This window comes from Macrotis lagotis, chromosome 2 (genome assembly GCF_037893015.1).
Source record: "Macrotis lagotis isolate mMagLag1 chromosome 2, bilby.v1.9.chrom.fasta, whole genome shotgun sequence".
NCBI classification, from domain to species: domain Eukaryota; kingdom Metazoa; phylum Chordata; class Mammalia; order Peramelemorphia; family Peramelidae; genus Macrotis; species Macrotis lagotis.
In genome coordinates this window covers 255,617,184-255,630,045 of record NC_133659.1, presented here as the reverse complement: position 1 = coordinate 255,630,045, position 12,862 = coordinate 255,617,184, and the positions used below count along the sequence as shown (strand labels likewise).

General features: G+C 40.2%; 1 protein-coding gene across 1 annotated transcript in view; it reads right to left on the bottom strand.

Annotated features, from left to right (window-relative positions):
• Positions 1–2,529: 2,529 nt before the first annotated feature.
• The window catches only part of KRT80 (keratin 80), a 33,687-nt gene continuing 23,354 nt past the window's right edge, over positions 2,530–12,862 (bottom strand). The window contains exons 5-11 of the mRNA XM_074225873.1: positions 10,557–10,721; positions 9,352–9,477; positions 8,108–8,328; positions 7,310–7,365; positions 5,953–6,070; positions 4,623–4,657; positions 2,530–4,003 (exon numbers count right to left, since the gene is read on the bottom strand). Of these exons, the coding sequence (XP_074081974.1) occupies positions 3,960–4,003; positions 4,623–4,657; positions 5,953–6,070; positions 7,310–7,365; positions 8,108–8,328; positions 9,352–9,477; positions 10,557–10,721 (765 nt within the window). The 3' untranslated portion in view covers positions 2,530–3,959. The remainder of the gene's footprint in view (positions 4,004–4,622; positions 4,658–5,952; positions 6,071–7,309; positions 7,366–8,107; positions 8,329–9,351; positions 9,478–10,556; positions 10,722–12,862) is intronic.

Here is a 12,862-nt window from a genome sequence, read left to right as displayed (position 1 = left end):
ATATAGGTATGCGGCCTGAGAAGGAGAGGTTGGTTAGGAAAGAATTGACTTCTGGCATGGCTTTTAGACCTATTGGAATCAATTAATTCATTAGAAGCAGCTAGTTGGTACAGTGGATAGAACCCTGGCCTGGAGTCAGGAAGACCTGAATTCAAATTTGATCTCAGATCCTTACTAGTTGTGTGACACTGGTGAAGGAAATGACAAACTACTCAGTATTGTCAAGAAAAACCCATGGACATTATTGCCATCCTATGGTCCATGGAGTCATGAAGAGTTGGACACAATTAGTCCTATACAGGATAGATATGCTTCAGTGATGGGGAGTTGGCTACCACAAAAGACAGACTTGTCTATTGTTGAATACCTTTTGAATTAGGTCTTAAAAGATTGACAAAGAAGAGGTGCTTACTATGTGGCCATTGAATGAATGAATGAATGAATGAATGTAGGAAGAACAGCAGGAGCAAAGAATTCAGCAGAAATCATATGGTAGTTAATACATATAGAGTTCTAAGGTTTACAGTATACTTTATATACATTATCTCATTTAATCTCAAAGACAAGCTTGTGAGATAGGTAGGTAGTATGAGCATTATCTGTTTTACAGATGAGGTAGCAGGTACATAGAGGAAGAGACTTGACTAAGGTTACCCAATCAGGATTTCAAGCCTGACTTCCTTACTCCACATTCCCTGGGCTTTCTTCCTTAGTGCATTGCTCCCTTAGACATCCCTGTACTCTAGCACTGATAGTCTGGCTGGGAGATGAGACTTCAGTCTAATAAAATTTGTGCAAACAATACAAAATTGGACCAGCGTAGGGGTCATGTGAACTCTAAGAGGTTGAGGGAGTAGGTCAAATACATGGGAATATCATCTGGAGGTGGTGAGCAGAGCTCTTTACAAAAAAGTTTGATGGTTATTTAGGAGCAAGTTTGAGGAGGGGAGGAGGAGAATCTTGTTCAGTTTTGCATTGGATTGGGTGCCTTTGAGGAATTTTCCAATTCTGAGATCCTGTGACAGTTTTGAACCAGAGAATGATAATAAGCACTGACCCTATCTCTTTTGTTTGAATACATCACTCATTTTTGCCCTTGGCTACACATGCAAAGCTTGGAGATATTGTGAATTCAGTTCCAGATCATTGCAATAAAGTGAATCACATGATTTTCTTGGTACACATAAAGTTATATTTATATTATACTGTAGTTTTAATAAGTTTGAATAATATTATGCCTTAAAATGTACATACCTTAATTAAAAATACTTTATAGTTAAAAATGCTGACCATCACCTGAACTTTCAGTGAGTTGTAATCTTCTAGCTGAAGAAAGGTTTTGCCCCCACGTTGATGACTATTGACTGATCAGGGTACTCTTTGCTGAAGGATGAGGTGGTTATGATAATTTCTTAAAATAAAAAAAAAACAATGAATTCTGACAAATTGCTAGACCCTTCCTTTCACTTGAAACCTTAGAGATCATTGTGAGGTGCCTAATTTCAATATTACTGTGTCTCAGGGAAGGGAAGATCCAAGAAGAGGGAGAATGGATGGTTGATAGAGCAACCAGAATATATATAACATTTATCAATTAAGTTCATATATAGGTATGGTTTGTGGTACTCCAAAACAATTACAATAGTAACATCAAAGACCACTGATGACAGATCACCATAACATTTCTAATAAGAATGAAAGTTTGAAACATTTCAAGAATTATCAAAGTTTGCCTCATGCTGTTGGAAAAATGGTGCCAGTAGACTTGTTCAATGCAGGGTTACCACAAGCCTTTAATTTGTAAAAAAAAAAAATGCAACATCTGCAAAGTACAATACAATGAAGCTTAATAAAATGAGTTGTGCCTGTATTTTGCTTTGCTTTGCTTTGTTTTCTAATTATCCTATATACATAGGATAGGTAGCACTAGGCTCAGAGCCAGACCTAGGTTCAAATCCTACTCTTTAAATTTAGTTTTGAGACCATGGGGAGCAATTTCCCAATTTCCTCATCTGTAAAATGGGAAGATTAGTACCTGAAGTACCTACAGAACAGGGTCATTGTGAAGCACAAATGAAATAATATTTGAAAATTATAAAATACATTGTGAGTGAGTTATTATTAGTCTCCAACAATATCCTTTTGCACTAGGAACATAGAAATGCATCCTGACTGCATTCTGAGTGAGAATATTTGGAAAATAAAGATGCAGTGATAAATTAGGGCACTTTTTAATGGACTTTTACATGGCAAATCACATAGAAATCTTAGAAATAATGGCAAAAGACAAGTTAGTAGATTGTCATTTTAGGACATTCAATGGCACAAATGGAACCAGAATAGTACAGAAGGCATGATATACTCATGTAGAATTATCAGATTGAAAAAATTTGAACCAGTCCCCATGACTTCCCTGGCCCCTAGCTGGTAAAACTGACCATTGGTAAAAAACAAAGGATTCTGAAATGGGAAGTTGTGTCTCAGTAGGGCTTCTTATTTTTTTTTTAAATGATGGGAGCCATCCTTATTTGTGTGTGTGTGTGTGTGTGTGTGTGTGTGTGTATTTCATAGGACTGTTAGAATAGGAAAGCGGATTCATATCTTTCTAATCCTTCAGTTTTCTAGAGGAATCTGAGGACCAGCAAGGTAAGATGAACCGAGATCTTCTGACTTCAGATGAAATATTCTTCCTGCTATACCATATTGCATTTTAAAGGTCGATGCTGTTTCATCAGTGGTGGGGGATGAATGATGGAAGAAAAGACAAGTGACACCACAGGAATATGGTTATTCCCAACCCTCATTTCCATCATGAGACTTTGTGATTCAACTACAATGAACTCAGTGATACTAGAACCAATGATCTTGATCCCAAATAGGCAAATTCAAAATCAGCATGGAGTTTTTCTGGCTAGAAAAATTTTCTGTGGCTATATGGCAGCCAGGTGTTCCTAGCCTAAAGAGAACTGTGAACCCATCTGAACCAAATCCATTCTGGGGCAAAATGGTTTTCCTTAATCTCTACTTTGTGTTTATCTGACCCTAGGAAAGTGAATTTGAATATTTTTGTTTCCTTTGTCCTTTTCTTTCCTCAAAGACAGAAATTATTTGCAATTCAACAATGTGGGAATGCCCATCACCAAGCAGATAGCATCCTATTTTGACTATGCTAGTATATGGGGATTAGGAGTTCTCTTTGCCCTGAGTGGAAGAATTTTCTTTTCTTTTTTTTTTTTTTAAAGGTTTTTGCAAGGCAAATGGGGTTAAGTGGCTTGCCCAAGGCCATACAGCTAGGTAATTATTAAGTGTCTGAGGCTGGATTTGAGCCCAGGTACTCCTGACTCCAAGGCCAGTGCTTTATCCACTAGCCGCCTAGCTGCCCCACCCTGAGTGGAAGAATTTAAAAGCATCAGAGGATGCAGATTAAACCCAGGTCTGCATGATTTCAAATCCAACACTATTCACTGTACCACATTGCCTCTTGTCCCTTCTCAATAAATCCTAGATTGTATGGATACAAGAGCAATAAAAGGAAAGAAGGAATAAACCCTAGAATCATGCATCTAATTATGATGGCAGTGATGGAACAAGGGAGATATACCATTTGGGTTTGTCTTTGCAGGTATCCAAACTCAGGGAACTAAACAGACTTAGGGACTCAGTATGTAACTCTTTTGGTTCTTCTTTGAGTGTCTTGAGTTGGGGACTTGAGCATCAAAAATTTTTAGAAAACGGAAAATTATTAGTGCAGGGGTCAGAAGTAAATTTTCTTGGACTATTCTCACTGGAAATTGGTATCCGGCTTATATCAGAGAAATCTAATTACAGTTCTGGTCCCTCATTGTCTCTCTATTCCGTTGGCCAATACAAGAGGGAACATAGAAACTGACACATTTCCATCATTAGATGATGCTTAGCACACTTTATTCACCCCACCAGGAAGAGGAGGGAGTATTATCCTAGGAGGATTCAGTCCATTGAGGTACAGTGGCTATGGCAGGTGCTGTCCACAAAGACAGAAAGAGGAAGGGAGGTAATAAGTTAAGATCCATATAACTTATGAAAAAATAATATATATCCATATATCTCATATCCCATTGATGTGTTGCACCCTTAGAAACCAATAAATAGCAAGAAAAACAGCAGTTAGAGGGTATCTCCCCACACAAAGAAGTGTGTGAGCCTGTGTCCCCTTGATTTCTCATCTGACACTCAGGTAGTGGTTAGCATTATACTTTACTAAACAGCTTGGTGTATTAAGGCTATTAAGAAGAAAGAAAGAGACTCTAGATACTTGGTGCCTTGAGAAGTGGAACTTGGGTTTGAGTGAGAAGTTAGGGCTGGGGAGGTAAGGTTCCCCAAGGGAGAAAAGGGGGCAGAGTAAGGGAAAAGATAGGCTCCAAGGTGTTGATAAGAGAATTCAGACTGAAAAAAGACCAGTAGGGGGCTGTTTGGCATTTGTCAGGAAAAGAGGAGAGGGGCTAATAGGGTCACAGACCCAAATATCTATACATATTGAATTTTTTCTCTTGTGTCTTTTTAAGACATTCATTTTGAGGCTGATAGGATATACTCTTTAGCACAGCTATAGAGGATAGCAGCTAAGAAGACTGGTTACCTACCTTCACCCTCAGGACTCCAAAGGACATTAAGCCTTCTTCATAACCCAGTGGCAAGGAAGACAGGAAGGAATAGGGGCAAGAGATAAGATGTTAGTTTTGGAAGAAGATAAAGGGCAGCAAATCCAGCCATAGTGGATCATGAATTGGAGGTTCAAAGCTTTCCTGGTTCTATCTTTGGGGGGACAAGGAACGGACAGTCTTGGCAATGTGGCTTTATTGGAGATATGAGAACTTTGTCTTTTGGGGTAAAGTACATAGCTAGAGAAGTGGAATTCTGAGTGTGAGGCTACAGGGACTCTAGGACAAGGGGCCTTGGCTAGGCCCTGTAGTAGCTGCACTTGAATAAAGTGAGATAAGATTCTGTTAGCTCCTCTTCAGCAGTGTATGGCAAGGTTTAAGTATTAGCAACATTCTTGAGAATTTAGAATTACCTGAAGAAGGGTTCTTCTAACCCTATCCTCCAATTAAATGGCAAAAATATAATGTTTCCCTGACAAGGAGATGGGAAGTTGGCTCAGGATTAGACTAATAGACTATTCCTTTCCTTCCCTGGGAATGATTCAATTTGAGCAAAAGCCCTGAGAGTGGGGACCCATATAAGGCAGAAAGGAAAGGGAGGAATTATGAGGCATCTAAGTTGGGTCATCAAGGCTCAGGAACCTCCAGGTTAATTCTCTGTTCCCACCCAGAAGAAAATTTTAATTTCTCCCCCAGAAATCCCCACACCCTGCCTTCTTTTAATACTGTCAGTTGTTTAGGGAGCAAGTAAAGGTTGGTGGCAAAGGAAGGTAGTAGGCTTTCATCCTCCCTGCTAATCTGGCTGATTAGTGGCACCCAAACTTCCTTTTCTCTTCCCATGCCCTGGAGGTACCAGAGGAGGTACAAGCAACATGAAGGTGACCAGACCAGGGAACAATGGGAGGCTTGCTCACTACATTCTGCCCTGAGAAAGGGACTTAAGAAGCTTGTCCAGGGAGGGGATCATGATAGATAGACCAGTTGTTCACATCCCCAAATGAGTTGTTCAGATCCCCAAAACAAAAATGAAAATGGGGTGTGGGGGGGAGGTATAAGAGGAGGTCCTAGAAGTGACAAGGAATAGAAGCAGGATTGATCCTGAAGTCCATTTAGCAAGTCCAGGAAGTGAGGCCCTGGTCACTGGATGGAAATTCCAGAAATGAGTGATGCTGTTGGAAGGTTGAGGAGTGGAATGGAATTATCATTAACCCTCTCTGGACCCACAGGTAAGCTGGGACTTCCCTCTATCTTCCATGAGTCACTCCTGCTAATGGGGGAGTGGCTAGCTGGACCAGGGAGCCAGCGGCCTTACTGAGTAGCCTCAGATTCCTGAGATATGAGCTTCTCCGACATCTCTGTGATTTTGATCACCGGACCCTTGTTCTTCTTCCTTTGGAAGAGGGTCTTTGAGGAGCCTAATTTGGAGGCAACTGCAAGGGAAATAAATAGGGGATGTGAATGGTGGTATCTCATACTTAGGTCCCAATTCATTCTCCCTTTCCAATCTACCCTTTGCATAGCTGCCAAATGAATATTTTAAAATCACTCATCTAATTATGTCCTTGCTTCCTCAAAAATCTTCCTTGGCTCCCTATTGTCTCTAGGATACAACATAAAATCTTTAGCTTGGCATTTAAGCCCCTCCTACAAATCTCACTCCTACCTATCTATTCAGTCTTATTTTTTATTACTCTTCTTTACTTTCTATTCTAGACAAGTTGACATATTAGCTATTATTTATTTATTTTTTTAGGTTTTTTCGTAAGGCAAATGGGGTTTAGTGGCTTGCCCAAGGCCACACAGCTAGGTAATTATTAAGTGTCTGAGACCGGATTTGAACCCAGGTACTCCTGGCTCCAGGGCTGGTGCTTTATCCACTATGCCACCTAGCTGCCCCCCCATATTAGCTATTATTTATGATACCCAAGATACCATTTCAGTCTGGCCATGTATGGAATGCATTCCCTCCTCACCTCCACCTCACTCAGTTGCTATCTCCTGACTGCTCCCTATTTCCATTTGTTATAGTTGTGTATTTTTAACTTCTAGAAGATACCTTGAATATACTTGGTATTTACTTCTCCTCTCTGTTTTTTTTTTTTTTTTTTTTTTTACTTCTACAAGTTACTTTGAATATGCTTGGCATTTACTTCTCTTCTCCTTTTGTTAGTTTTCTTTTTGGCTTCTAGAAGTTACTTTGAATGTACTTGTATTTACTTCTCTCCGGTTGTTAGTTTTTGTTTTTTTACTTCTAGAGTTACTTTGAATATGCTCAATATTTACTTTTCCATGGACAAATTATGGGCCCTCCAACAGAATATAAATTTTCTTAGGGAAGAGGCTATTTCCTTTTAATCTTGGTTCTCCCATTTTTGGGGGGTGTTTGTAAGGCAAAGGGGTTAAGTGACTTGTTCAAGGTCACACAGCTAGATAATTATTAAGTGTCAGGTGCTCCTGACTCCAGGCTGGTGCTCTATCCACTGCTGCCCCTATTCTCCCATGCTTAACCCAGTCTCTTGCATATCATAGGCACTTCATATATGTTTGTTAAATTGAGTTGAGTTACTTTTAGAGTTCCTTAAAAAAAGAGAATCAGTGTCCCTATCCCAGGGATCCCAACCTTTGTCCACTTCCCCCAAACACACACAAGATAAGATGAATAAACTCACCAGGTCTGGATCGGGATTGGATAGCACTGAAAACCGTGGAGGAAGGAGAGTCCATTCTGGGGAGAGAGAAGTAGGGGGTCAGGTGGAGAAGGGAGCTCCTTTAGTGACTTCAGACAGAAGGAAGGTCAAGGATGGGGATAGAACCCATGGGGAATCCTGTTGTTTCTATGCTGTATTAACCTTGGCAAGTGACATATCCCTTTTGTGTTTCATTTTTCCTTTCAAGGAAGCTTCCTGATTTCTATTGGTCTGTTTGGATTCCTGGACTCAGGGAAGATGTTTTTCCCATTTTTTCATTCTATAACATATGCTAGAAGTATTTTTGGTGCTTAAAAAATGAAATACAGTGTGGTGGGGTATGTTAGAGCACTCAGAAGCAGAGAATCCTGATTTCTAGGTCCAGATTAACCATTAACTGAATAATCTTTGCCAAATTGCATAATAACAGTAATTGTTTTATTAATAGAATATTGTTTTGCTTGCAAGGAGATTTTTCATATATGATCTTTTTGAGTCTGTGAAGGAGAAAGTACAAATATTATTTTTACTTTACAGATGAGGAAATTGAAGCTCACAAAGGTCACATTATTTGCCAAGAGTAGTATAGAGCAAAGGCAAAAAGGTCTTCTGATTTCAAGGTGTGTTTTTTCTATTAAAGTATGTGACCTCTCCTGTACCTTAGTTTTTTTATCTGTAAAATGGGGAGGGGGTTAGACCAGATGACCTAGATTTAAATACTATAATTCTCACACCCTCCTTCCCATCTTATCTGGGCATGCCTCAGTTTCGCCCTATCACCTGCACTCTTCTCCTTCCACCAGCTTCCTGTAAGTAGCAATCTCAATGTCCAGGGCCAACTTGATGTTCAGCAGCTCCTGATAATCTCGTAGCTGGATGGCCATGTCCTTTTTGGCTTTCTGTAAAGCTTCTTCAAGCTGGGTCAGCTTGTCCCGGGCATCCCGGAAGGCCAATTCTCCCTGTTCCTCTGCTGCCTTGATGTTCTCTTCCAAATGCAGACACTATAACCAGTAAGAAGATTGTCAGATAGGGAGGTACCAGAGCCCAGCCTGGGCATTCTTGGGTAGAGGGACAATAGGAAGTCACATAACTCTCATTCTTCAGGTGTGGAGAGAGTGTTCAGTTAGAGATAGTGAGGAACTTAAATGTGACAATATAGGGCTATACAATTTTTAAAATAAAGAGTTCAATCAGTGAAAGGAAATGTGGTGTAATGACTAGAGGCCTGGCTTCCAAACCAGGAAGACCTGAGTTCAAGTCCCATCTCTGACACATTCTAACTGTGTGATCCTAGGCAACCTCTAGATTATAAGTTACAAAGAAGATTCTGGTCCTTATTGGCAGAAAGTTTCCATAATAGGAATTCTCTGCTGAAATCAAAGTTACAAGTCTCTAATCACCTTATCACCATTTGAGACTTATAACAATCCTGTGAGCTAAACAGGAAGCAGCTAAGTGGCAAAATAAGATAGAATCCTAGACCTAAAGTAAGGAAGATTTGAGTTCAGATTTGACCTCAGACTCAACTGTAAAATGAGAATAATAAGAGCCCCTCCCTCACATGGTTGTTGTGAAGATCAAATGAGAATATTTGTAAAGTGCTTAGCACTTCTTAATAAATGCTTATTTACTTTTTTGTTTGTTTCTTTACTGATGAGGAAGTTGAAAATCAAAGACTGTCACTTGTTTTATGCAACAACTAATAAGAGGAGGAGGAAATATGCTGCAAAGACCTTTAAGGGCCAACAGTCTTTTTTTGTTGCCCAAGGTTGGACAAGTTGGCCTCTATCATCCTTTCCAGATCTAAATTTCATGATTTGAATGGGAGTTGAACCCAAGCCTAGCTTTCATTAAGGAATATTTATGCTTGTCCAGAAACCTGTGACATGTCTGTCCTAGGAATATTTTAAAACCAGTTTTTTTCTTGGGTAGTTTGGCCCTTCAGTGGATGAACCCCATTGTCTGAGAAACCTGGAAAGAAAGTTCCTCCTGTCCCATGGATTGATCTCTTTAAGTCCACTCACATGACTCTTGAGAGAGAGGATTTGGGACCTTAGCTTCTGAATTTGGATGTTCAAGTCAGCAATCTCACTTCGGCTGTTTTGAAGGCTGTTCCCAAACTCAGCAGACCGAGCTGCCCTCTCCTCCAGCTGAGAATTAAACAAGAGTAAATGGGAGACATGTTTCAACATGGAAAGACTTCTCTGCTAGCTGTTTCTTCTTTTTTCCTCATCCTATTCTTCTCTCTTCTCTCTTTATTGACTCTCCTCTCTCCTCTTTTCCTTAGAGTCTTCCACAGCTTCCTTACCTAGTCTCTGTTTTCCTTTTTTCTTTTTTTCTCCTATTTTCATTTCTTTTTATTTTTATTTCTCCCCAGAGGTCTCCCCATCCTATCCCCAGTCTTTAATCTCTTCTTCTTCTATCCTTCACTTTCCTATTCTCATTTTAGATCTAGGAGTCTTTCCATTGTTTGAAGCTGCTTCACTCATCTTCCTATTCTCTTGTCTTCTTCCCAAGTTTTCTATTCTTTCCCTTCTTTCTTTTTCTCTACTCTCTAGACTCCCTTCTCCCTCTCTCTTCTCTCCCCCTTCTATTTGCTCTCCTCCATTCTCTCCTACTCTCTGTTGTCTAGTCTGTCTACCTTTTCTATTCTCCCCATGTATTCTCTTTCCCCTAACATCTAGCTTCCTCTCTTCCCCAACTTCTCTGTTCTCCCTCTCTCCCTCACTTTCTAGTCTCCTTGCTTTCCACCTTTATCCTTCTTTATGTTTCATTCTCTCCCTCACCTTCTATTTCTGTCCTCAGTCTATCAGGGCTGGAAGGAACTCAGATCTCATCTAGTTCAATTTTGTACAAGAAACTGGAACCCAGAGTAAAAAGTTAATGGCAATGCCAATTGGATTCTGCTCTACTGTTGTCTCTTCTGGATTAGACTACCTCTTTCTCTCCAGAACTTCTTTTCTTTTATTTCTCCACCACTTCCCAAACTTCCCTCACATATGGTTCAGATTTTTCATGAAAATTCGAGATTGGTTATATTCCTGAGCTCACCCTTTCCCATACCCAATGCTTACCTTTCCATTCTAGTCTGAGGCAGCTTCCTGGAGTCAGCCCCCAGCTTCTCCCTCCTACCCTTGTGGACATCCCTGGTCAGTGATGTTTCCCTGGCATAGTCTCCCCATTCCTCTTCCCTTACTACCATCCTATTTGCCCTTATACTAGCCCTTACTCTACTTCTGGAATATGCTTCGGCCTCCTCCAGACTTCTAGCAGCAATGGCATCATATTGGGCCTTCACTTCCTCCACAATGCCACTGAGGTCAATATGGCAACGACTATCCATTCCTACGGTCACTGATATGTCCTTTACTTGGGCCATCAGGTCCTGGAGTTCCTGGGAAGAAGGAAGGAGGGAAAAAATAGGATTGAACAGAGAGGAAGGATGCAGGGTTTCACTTAGGTTGCCCATTTCCTATATTATGTCAGCTTCTCCATTTTTACAGTAAAGAAGATAGTATCCCAGTATGTTCACCCCCCCTTAAAAGAGAAGGAGGGTATTTGGGATATTGTGAAAAAATAATTCAAATAGCAGAATGAGAACAGGTGACCTAAATTCAATGCTTAGCTCTGTTTGGCCTTGGGAAAGTCACTTCCCTTTTCTGGGGCTCTGTTTCCTTCTCTACAAAATGAAGGAGTGATGTTTTAATTAGAAATCTTTCTAGCTAGGAATCCATTGACTTTGGTCACTCAGCTTTCTCACTTATGTGCTCCTTTCTTGGTACATCTTCTTTTCTCATCCCCCTGCCCCTAAACCTTCTACCTTGGATTCCAAGCCCAATTTATACTTTTCCTGCTCTAGTGGACTTCTCTGATGAATTTCTCCTGATTCCATTTTTGCTACTTTCTCTCCCTGGTAAATACTTCATATCTTTCTCATAAGACTGATAGTTCCATGAGGGTAGACACTGTGTCTCCTCCTTCCTCAGAGGTCAATTAAGGATGAATCCTTAGATGAGTTAAGGGTGAGGAAAGGAGGGGTGGCTAGGTGGCGCGATGCATAGAGCACTGGCCCTGGAGTCAGGAGTACCTGAGTTCAAATCCGGCCTCAGACACTTAATAATTACCTAGCTGTGTGGCTTTGGCCAAGCCACTTAATCCCATTGACTTGCAAAAACTAAAAAAAAAAAAAGATGAGGAAAGGATGACTTTATTTAGGACTTACAGTGCATAAAGTTATGAAGCAGGTTATGGGAAGGGATATGAAATTTATGCAAGTCAAGTTCTCTCAGCTAATGGAAATGACATTTCATTAGAGGTATATGACACATTTTTGTTGTTCAGTTATGTCTAATTTTTTGTTACCCCATGTTACACCAATAATACCATTACAATAAAGAAGCACAAATAAAAAGTTGAGTGAGGTCTGAGGTGGGGGGGAGGGTCATAATGGCTTATCTGGGGGGGGATCAGGGAAGATTTTATGGAGGAAGAGGTATTTGAGTTGGACTTGGAAAGGTGAATGGGAATTCATCAGGCAGAATGGCAGGTGTAGGTAGATTACATTTCAGACATAGAGAATAACACGGGCAAAAACATAGACATTGGAAAACATGGCAGGTGGGGAGTGAGGAGTCCAACTGAATCAAAGAATAATTTGTGCAAATGGGAATAATATAAATAAAGACTGGGAAGGAACTAGACATGGAGAGCCTGGAAGAGACTGCTCCAAAATTAACAGGCAACATTCAGAACTAAGTAGAGTTTCAGTATCTGGGGTTGCCTCCCTCCGGGGCAGGATGATGGTAGTGGTGGCTAAAGGAGCTAATAGGCTCAGGCTCAGAGGCAAGTTCTCCATTTTTCTTTCAGGGTATATTCAAGATAACTTCCTCTAATTTCTTCATTGACTACATTAGACTTGGTATCAGTGTAGAACTCTCTCCAATTTTGCTCTGAGGCTCAACATATTTTTTTTAATCAGACCTATGATATGATTTCTTCCTACTCTGATACCTGTTACCTCAATGGTTATGAGCAAATCATTTCTCTCTGAACTTATACATGGAGATTGAACAGGATGGTCTTTTAGGTCCTTCCAGTTCCCAGTTCTATAATTTGGTGATCTTGGAGCTCATGAACTTATACTAATGATTGGAGTGACCTATCCAGGTTATGGATAATTAGCTCTTTTAAACATTTCAATTGACTGTAAACCCTCTGAGGGAAGCAGTTGTTAATTTTTGTTTTTCCCAAATCCTAGCATAGTGTCTTATAGGAAAGAACCTGGATCTGTATTTTTATTTGTATGGAAAACTTCAGGCTAAGAAAACTTTATCATCTGAAGCAGGTCGACATCTCTGCAACTCAGGGTTGCCCAGAGAGTGCCAGATAGATTATGAAACATACCTGAGATTGCACAGTCAATAAGATTCAAATAAGTCAAATAAGAGACTTGAACTCCATTCTTCAGAGTTTTGAGTCTGGCTCTCTGACAGCAGGCCTGCAGTCAAGAAGACTTAATCTTACTGAATTTAAAGT